This window comes from Poecilia formosa, unplaced genomic scaffold (genome assembly GCF_000485575.1).
Source record: "Poecilia formosa unplaced genomic scaffold, Poecilia_formosa-5.1.2 Scaffold102, whole genome shotgun sequence".
Classification (NCBI taxonomy): domain Eukaryota; kingdom Metazoa; phylum Chordata; class Actinopteri; order Cyprinodontiformes; family Poeciliidae; genus Poecilia; species Poecilia formosa.
The window spans coordinates 1160340-1170000 of NW_006800041.1; the positions used below are offsets into that span (position 1 = coordinate 1160340).

The following is a 9661-nucleotide window of genomic DNA, read 5'->3' on the forward strand; positions in this document are numbered from 1 at the left end:
GTATTCTCAGTTGGATTAAGGCCTAGAGTTTCATTACGATATTGAACAAAGTAAAAAAAAAATTAGGCCATTCAAAAGCTGTGAAATTTACAAAATAAGATGGCAACAAACTAAAAGTTTTATGTGCACACACAGCTAAATCAGACCAGTTAGGAGAGAGGAAACTAGCGTTATACCTTACCATTTTTTTAAAAGCTTCATAAATACATTTTTCTAGATATTTCCTTAACTTCATAGACAATAAGTTAATGGAACAAAGAACAGAATGATGCAAAAATTTACTTTTATGAGCTTTATGTCATGTCATAATGTAATTTCTTCATCAAACAGAGTTTTGTTTTGACTCATTCATGCATGTTTGAGAAATCCTTGAAACATCTAAATTTATTTAATCGAAGTAAAGTGTCGGTAGACCTTACAGCAGGACAATAACCATAAACATACTTTCAGAGCTACTATCAAATAATTCAGAACAAAATATACTCCTGCGTTAAAGTACCTTAATTAGAACCCAGCCTAATTCAAACTGAGCATAAGTGGTAAAACTAAAAAACTGATGCTTGCAGAGGCTCCCCATTGATCTGACTGAGCTTTCGGATGGAGAATTGTCAGTCTCTTGATTTATTTTATTTTATTTTATGTTTTTCCCGTAACTGACATACCCCAAAACAACTTCAGCTGTAATTGCTCTGTAAGATGGTTGCACAACTAATGCAGAATTGATCTATGAAAAGAGCAGAACTCGGTGACATTATGAGCTTGTCGAAGTGTGTATTTGAATGTGTTTGCTGCTGAAATCAGGTGGCTGTACAGCGAGGTCGTCACCCCTGCAGAACCACACACATACCATGCTACACTTAAAACAGCTGTTGCAGTGTAAGGTAATTGCTGTTAGCAGCTAATCCTCTCTGAGCTGTAGACGTGCATGTAATTAAAGCAAGACGGGCATTTAGATGCCGTTTCAAAATGATCCACAGTTTATTAGCCCAAAGGGAGTAAGTTTATGTGTCTGTCTGTGGATGATTGCGCCTTCATTTTTAGTCCAGCCACACAGGGTTTATTTGGGTATTGCAGACTTTTTGTTCAGTATTAAAGGTGATCAAGAGTATTTATAGCATGTTTGGTTCTGTAGCAAGAATTTCACATGTTTCACATGTGTTTTAATTCAGTTAGTACCTCTGTAGGTCTGTGATTACTTTGTGTGTGTGGCGTAGAGCGGTTAGGATAAGAGTTTCAGGGCGATGCTGTGACACCATCTGGGCAGAGGCACATAAAGCTGTCGCCACCCACCATACACCAGATGTTTCTCATGCGCAACACACACACACAAACGCACGCATGCACACTTACACACAGAGTATCATGATATACAAAGATCAAGCTTTGTATTTACAGTTAGAGCCATAAAAATGTACCGCTTTGTCAACAAACAACCTATATTCATAAAAGTTAATAATCAGACGAAGCACTGAGAGCTTTTTTGGGGGAACAAAGATGTCTGATGTGTATTTACATTTGTGTTCCTCTGTGTTTCGCTACTTAAGTTATGACAGCAGTAAAGACAAGAGCCCCAGACTGGCCGTTTAAGCAGAGCCATTTACAGCAGCAGTCCCTTTGCACTACTAAAATCAGTGCCCATGTATGTGTGCAAGTGCATTTGTATGTATATATGTTCCTGTAACGTAACACCTCATCACCAGAAGGGTTGTAACAATCTTAGCGTCGGGGGACTGCCACCATGGCCACATGTTTACAACTTTGCACCAGTGGCAGTGCATATTTGTGTTATATCTTACAGTTTGCAGTATAATAGTAAACAGCTTGAAAGATGAGTCTTTAAACTGGTGTTGTGGACATAAACCTTCCCTTTGTGTGTCATTAAAGGTTCATACGTTCTAAGAAAAGGAAGAGGTTGAAAATCATCTGAAGTTTTCTTTTTCACTTACTCCACCCGGTCTTCTGAAACAATAGATTTTTGCTCCTTTGTTGCATTTTGAAACATTTATATTATGAAAAGGAAAAATAAAGTCAGACACCAACTCTTATTACAGTTTCTTGTAATAAGATACTTTATGCAGCATAGTTGTATGAAGTATCTTTTTGAAGCATTCTGTCCTGTGCCTGCTGGTTTTTTCTGTATGACCTCATCGGTCTGATTCACATACAAATGGATAGATTTAGGCATATCTGATCACACCTGGCATTACAATTCAGTCTGAGTTATCAGATATTCCTCTTTATCTGCTTTACATTAACATAAACATAATACTGCATGACGCCGCTGGCTGACGACAAAACTATCAGCAGGTTAATCGATGTTTGTATAAAACTGCTGATGAGTTTTCAGTCTCCTGCAGCATATTTTAACAGTCCAGATTTATCTAAGTCGTTTACCATGGACCTTTTTGAACTGCAAAACTTATAAGCTTGACCTTATGAGTCAAGCTTTGCATATCACATATCAAGTGTGATCACACTTGATATGAGAGAAGTTATGAAGCACAAATTATTTGTTACCTTACAAAATGAAACTCTGCTGCAGCAAAACTGCCACCAGTTTTCACACAACTTTAATACTTTTATGCTATTTTGAACACTGCAAACAACATTTATCTGACAAAAATTGACCTAATTTGTGTCAAAGGAAATGAAACCTGCGACATAAAAAACAGGTCCAAGTTGTTCCTAATGTGCTTGACATGGTTACTGTGAATATATTTATAGAAGTTTGCTTCAGAAATTGAGTCCGGTGCAGAAATAAGGCCTGGAAATGATGCAAAGCAGCAGCAAAATGCAGAAGACATAAAAAGCTAAGCCAACCTCAAAACCCCTTTGAGTGCGTTCAACACGCCGTCCTACCTGATTCAAAGGATCTATGAGAGATGTTAGTGCCAGGTTTGAATGGATGTAAGAGGTCACAACCACAAATACAGAATATTTTCTTTGGGAAAGACAGATTTATTTTCCGTTATGTTGCATTTTAGACACTGATCTGGAGCCTTTTACAACGTATGAGTATCGAGTGAGGGGCTGGAACAGCTTCGGCCCGGGCTCCACTGACGTTACGACGATGACAACAAGTGAAGACAAACCGTGGGGACTGGCCCCGCCCCGCTGGAGTCGGCTGGGTGAACGAAACGACATCGTCCAGCTGCAATGGCAAGCTCCAGCCAGACCTAACGGTGCGTGTTCGTTTAACTTTCCTATGGTGATGTGTTACGAAGCGTCCTCTTTGTCCGTCCCTCAGTTCAGTTAGCTCTGTATGTGGATGGACTCAAATCTTGAAAAAACCTCCCTCTGTTTTATTTTAGGCATTATAACCCATTACGTTGTGCTGCGAGATGGACAAGAGCGTTACCGTGGAGATGAGAATACTTTTACTGATGTGGGAGGGATCGGGCCTTTTCAGGAGTTTGTCTACCAGCTGAGGGCCTGTAACCAGGCTGGCTGCACTGACAGCACAAAGGTGAGACAAATATACTTATCAGATCTTTAAAAGGTGCAGTTTGTTTTTAACCAATAAATCATTAGGCAATAAAATGACACAAAAGCAAAATGGCTTCAGAAAACTTTCCAACCTTTGGACGTTTTTATTGCTGGTCAACATCAAACAAAATCCTGATGTGTGGTGTAAAATTTACAGTAGTTTTATTTTGACAGTATTAAAATGTTTGTCATGTGTCACAATAAAGTGGCAACTTGATATAATGAGGATTTGTTAGATTTGTTGACTTAATACACTCTGAGAGCTTGACATTTTTAGTCATCAAAAGAAGTAGATGTTTAATGAAGTATGTTAATAAGAAAGATGTTACTGCACTTATCTGAGTACAAATATTTCAGTTTTACTTCTTTCCTTTTGACCAAATTTCAATATTTGGCTTTATGACGTCATCATTTTATGCAATAATCTGCAGTCTTTTTTCCAAACCCAAGCTGGAGCTAAAAACTAATTTATGAAAATGTTCACATCCTGCTTCTAGTGCTCAATTATAATGTAGGCTTTCCATCCATCTGCCTCACCTGTTACGTTTCCACTGTAAGTTTTGTGATGTTCATCTGCAGAAACAAATTATTTTAGCCTTATTTTTGCTCCCCCTCTCTATGCAGGACTCTGGATTTGCTGAGTCTTGCCGATGTTTGTGATAGTGGACATAATACATCCAGAAAATATTCTCCCTTGCTATCTCTCTCGCTGTAGCTGAGTTGATATCACCGCAACAATTAATTTCATCGGCTTATCACTGCTAAGCACTGTGTAGTGTCTTTCACAATTCTGTAAAAAAAATTTAGGTTGAATGTACCAAATGTGTAGCCAAAGAATTGAAAGGAAAATTACCAAACAATTGACACATTAAACAGTGAGGAGGCAAAACAATGACAGTTAATTTCTCTATCAAAATTAAGAGAACGAAACAACAAACCTTGTGCTTAAGATGATTTAACATATGCAGTCTTTGTAAACCATCTTCATCTTCTTTTCTGGGTGTAATTTCTGATTCTGGAGAGAGAAAAGGCATTATGTATTACTGAGGATCACAAGGATCAGACATAAACTCTTAGATTTCAATAACTGTTCTTTTATTGATCTCTGCTTTAAATCTGTCGATTAAGAAAAATAAGGGTTTTAAAGACAATTTCTAATGTTTTTTTTTTTTATTTTGTTCCTTATAAGAACATGACTCTTTATTTGTGACATGAAGCTTCAACAGTTTGCTTCTGGATGAAGACAAACAGAATAATTAAAGTTTCTGAGCGTTTGCAGATCATTTTTAGAATTGCCTCAGCAAATACAGTGTACAAGTTTTAAGTAATGACTCAAAAGTGCCGTGGACGAATTCTTATAAATCACAGATTTTACTGTGCTATTCTTTTTTCCTTTTTCTACATTTTCACATCAGAAAAAGAAGACTCAGTAACAGAGTTAGATGTGTCAGGAACCCAACATTCAGACTCCTGTGTTCCCTCTTTGTTCTTGTAGGTTATATTTCCCTCTTCCCAGTTGGGAAAACAATAAAATGCTGCCACACATAAACACCGTAGCTAAAGTTACAACTATGAACTGCTTATCAGAACTTCTGATGGTACTTATTTAATATTATGTCTCTCATACTTTTGAACATGTTCCTTTAATGTTTCCAATACATAAAATTCAGTGAAATATAATCTCAGAAATAGAATTAGCTTATGCTAATTTGTCTACTGTCACTATATTTGCTTAGTAAAGGTGATTGCTGCAAGTCAGTGGCTTGATGGAAAACTTTTTACTAATTTGAATAAAAAACTAGACTTTAAAACATTTGTTGTGAATTGGCACTATATAAATAAATCATATCCCTACTACTTTTCTGACTTGCTACTAAAAGATGCTTAAGCAGATTTAGTTTTTTTTATACAGGAAGGTCCAACTAATATATCCAAGGTGATTTATTTATAAGTTACGATAGGATGGTTGATACCTGTGGGGTACGACTAAACATTTGTGGAAAGGAAATCTTAAACTTCCTTGAAATATTGTCCCACATACTAAATTTCTTGAGACTTTTGTTCTGGTGGAAAACCCTAGCAGTGTGTGCATTCATGTACTCCAATACCCCAAACTCTGCAATCCATTTTTCCCCTCCGTCTGCCTCACAAACAAGCTCACACACTCTCCCTGCAGCGGACGGAAGAGGAGTGAGTCGGATTAGTTTGTACAACGGTGAAAATTGGCCAAACAGTCCCAATTATGGGATAACTTGAACTAACCTAATACACCACTGCAATTACCTGGCATCAGCTCCCTCATACACAAAAAAACACACGCACGCACTCACACCTGCTGCCTGTGAACTAACACAGACACTCACAAGCACACACCTACTGTGACAACAGAAGGTGCTGATCTAATACGGTTGGTCACTTAGAGCGCGAGGAAGAGCGATTGGTCTTTCTGCGTCTCACAATCCTTTTGCCCTGTTCTCTCTGCCATTTGTCTCCTGTCGTTCGCCTGATCTAAGAGTCACAGTTCCCAGTTTCTCTTTACACTTATCTCCTTACTTTCTTAACCCCTTTCATCTTCAACACCATCACACTATCTAAGCAGCTGCTTTGCTTTCGCAGCTGCCATTCAGTCCGTCTTGTCTCCGTCTCACAGTCTCTCTGTGTTTGAGTGTTCGCATCTTTCTCTGCACAAACATTTAGCATTTTAAATTACATGCACCTTTTAAGAAGTGTAATCTGACTGTCTTGATTGGTTGAGATCAAACAATTATCTGAACTTTAGACTATGTAGTTCTTGTTTCAGTAATTCAGTTCAAGTGGAGTGCAACTTTAAGACTCATTCAGGCAACGTGAGTTTAATTGTATTTCACATTGCAGGATCAAGGCAGGAGAAAAGTGAAAACAAAGAACAAGTAAGAAACATTAAACTTCAGTGACAAAATAAAGGAAAGCGATAAACAGTTGGAATACAGACTACATTAGATGATGTTCGTGTTAATAGTAATTGCAGGCAAATGGTTAAAAATACTGCTAATGAAAATCCATACTTCGTTTATTCTCGTCTGAAATTTTCAAGTGCCACCCTAACCCTAACCGTGTAAAATAGGATGAGCTTCTAGAAACGTTACGTCGTTGAGTGTTACAGATTCATACATAAAGATTTAGGAGATGAAAATGTCCAAACTAAAGGCTTCAGAAGCCGTTTTTAAGGCCTGTAGGTGTTAACATACAGTGGTATGGCTGATTAGGAAAGTAGACAACACAAATACCAAATTCTGATTTGATTTTTGTTCATACAATCAATCTTTAAAGCAGAGGTTCCCAAACTGTGGGGCGCGCCCCCTAGGGGGGGCGCCGTGTCATTGCAGGGGGGGCGCGGGAAGCCGTCTGGATGGAAAAAAAAAAAACATGAACGCTGTATGCGCTGGGTTTTTACCTTAGAATGGCCAACTCTCTGTTATTCCTATGTCAATTTGATACAGTAGAGGCTTCCACACTTCCCATATCTGTGTCCTCTGTCACTTTTATCAGCAGTTAAAACTGTTTAATCTGTTGTTAACATGTTGTAACCTGTTTTTCCAAGCCGCCTTTAAACGCAACATGAGCGCTACGATTCTAACAGCAAACCAGCAAAACGCAAATAACTTTTCACAGTTTTTTCCTCCAAACTAACCGACTGAGTTGAGTAAAGCTGTTGGATGCAGGTAATGTTAGCTAAAAGATGACTAGCTAATATCAATACAGAATCTTAAGCTGAACAAGTACCGTGTAGGCTACCGATGTTGGTGTCTATTTTCAGCTACGTACATTCATTTTGCCCCCAAAAAAGTCGATGCCCCCCTTAACGCGTCGTTTCAACCAGACAGCCATTTGTAATCCATAGGTGGGGCGCAGAAAATGTTTGGAAACCACTGGGGGGGTGCAGAAGGAAAAGTTTGGGAACCACTGCTTTAAAGGATGAACTCTGCACTCTTGACTCAATTTCTATGATTTTTGAAAGGGAGTCGATGATAATATGAAATAAAATATGTTGCTATACATCAAAACATTACATTTGTTCCATTTTTTTAAAAATATGAATAATAAAACTTTTTATGCTTGCTTCAAAGAATGAACTTTGACATCAACATATTGCATTTGAATACTTTAGACATTGCAGTGATGTTGCCAAACGAATATCAGGATTAAGACTAAAAGTGGGATTGAAGGGATAAAATCTGATTCGACTTAGTTACTTTCAGATGCATGCCTGTCAGTATCTACTAGTTTTGTTAAGAATTATGTTCTTCTAATCACTGCAAAGGTGAATAAAGTTTTATTTCTGTATTTCTGTTACATTTGAACCGTCTGACATTTAAACTTTTGGCACACTGAGACGTTCCTGAATGATTCCATTCCTCCCTCTGTCTTCCTTCCCTCTGTCTGCTCTTCCACCTTTGCTGTTTCCTCCTCGTCTCCGTCTCTGTACTTGAACGCATATACTCACACATACCTGTGTGTGTTTATCTGTGTGTGCGTGCTTGCATGTCTTCTTAGTTGTTGTAGCAGCGATCTAATTGCATAGCATTGTGTGGGACAGCTGGTGGAAGTGCTAGTGACAGTCTATTAAGGCAGGATATCCCTGTTGCCTTCAGCAGCAGATTGCCCTGTGATTCTGAGATCTCCGCATTTACCACAAGTCACCGAGTCCTGCAGACACAACACCAGGAATCGACAATAGGATGGTCACTCTCGTCATGACACTGAGCAACAGCACTTTGCAAACAAGAGCTGAAGCCACTTATTGATTCTCTTTTTTTATTTTTTTATGTAGTTGCAGAAATAATAAGTAACTGTGTGTTTATTTAGTATGCAAACATATTTAATCATCTCTTTCATTTTATAAAGCTATTGCTAAGCTTTTAATTTAGTACATTGTTATGCTCTTATTTTATCTAGAAAGGTTATTGTTTAACCTTAAGAGATCTTTATTTCTGCAGGTAAATGATGGATTCTGGCTGATGAATCCCTGTATTTTGCTAGGCCCTAAATCCAGTTTTTTACCCAAAATAAAACTTTTCTCTAAAAGCTGTGACTCCATGCTTTGTCAGGAATCTCTCGCTCTGTTGTTTAATCAAGATCCATTTTCTATGCAGTGTTTTAATGTGCTTTTCTTCTTGTTTAGGACTGTTGTCTTCTTTTTAACTGTTGCCATTGAGTCTTTTTGTCACTGTTTGTTTTTGTGTATTTTGGTCGGTAGGTGGTGGCAGTGACGGCTCAGGGCGTTCCAGAGGACGTGAAGCCTCCAGCGGTGAAAGCGATCAGCTCCTCCTCTCTCCATGTGAGCTGGTCTGTTCCTTCCCGTCCAAAGGGAGTCATCCAGAGGTACCAGCTGAACCAGACTGGCGTCGGAACCATATTCACACACACTGGTGGACTTAGAAATTATACTGTAACAGGTAAGACATGAATCACCCCGTTGGCGCTGTCGTTTTTTTAACTTTACTGTTTTCCTTAACTTTTTCCTAGTTTACTCTTTTCTCCACCTTTATTTCTTCCTTCTCTGTCCTTAATATTCCTATAGTGTTATTTGTTTTTGCTTATTTTTGTTTTGTTTGTCTTCTCTGCACTTTTTCCTTTAGGTTTTTTTCTTTTCATTCACATTGTCACACTTGTTCTGCTGCTCTTTTCCTGATCTGCTCATTCTTCCTTCTTTTCCTGATTAATTTAATATTGTTTGCGAGGTTCTATACACAATGTGTAATCTTCAAACGACTGGAAGTCTATGGAAGTCAGTGTAACTGTGATTTAACAATTTAAAGTCAATAAATCCTACTGCTCTTGGGATCATCTTATTCAGAAGAGACTCAATCGAAAATGTTCAGAGCTAATCTGATTTGGTTTTCCTCCACTTTTTTATTTTAATTTTCAAAAGGTGATTTTTTTTTTTTTTTAATTCAGAGGCCTTTACCCGCCTCGCAGCTTTTTGTGCTGCTCCATCTTGGATTCAGACCAGGTATCAGCTCTGCCAGTAGCTAACTGAGTATTCCCATGGTGTCTGTGGTTGGCTTGTATGGTCAGGGGTTGTGAGCATGTGTCTGTATGTGTAGGCATGAGGCAAAGCAAACAATGCCAAATAGAGATGGTAATGTGCTGCTGTAATACTGTACCAACTCCAAGCGCCGGTGTAAGTAACCAA

At 38.3% G+C, this 9661-nt stretch overlaps 1 protein-coding gene across 3 annotated transcripts in view; it reads left to right on the forward strand.

Annotated features, from left to right (window-relative positions):
• Positions 1–9661, forward strand: part of ush2a (Usher syndrome 2A (autosomal recessive, mild)) — a 201739-nt gene that overhangs the window by 137852 nt on the left and 54226 nt on the right. For all 3 annotated transcript variants that reach the window (XM_007559093.2, XM_016674807.1, XM_016674808.1), the window contains exons 65-67: positions 2985–3182; positions 3312–3466; positions 8723–8921. In XM_007559093.2, coding sequence (XP_007559155.1) covers positions 2985–3182; positions 3312–3466; positions 8723–8921 — 552 coding nt within the window. The remainder of the gene's footprint in view (positions 1–2984; positions 3183–3311; positions 3467–8722; positions 8922–9661) is intronic.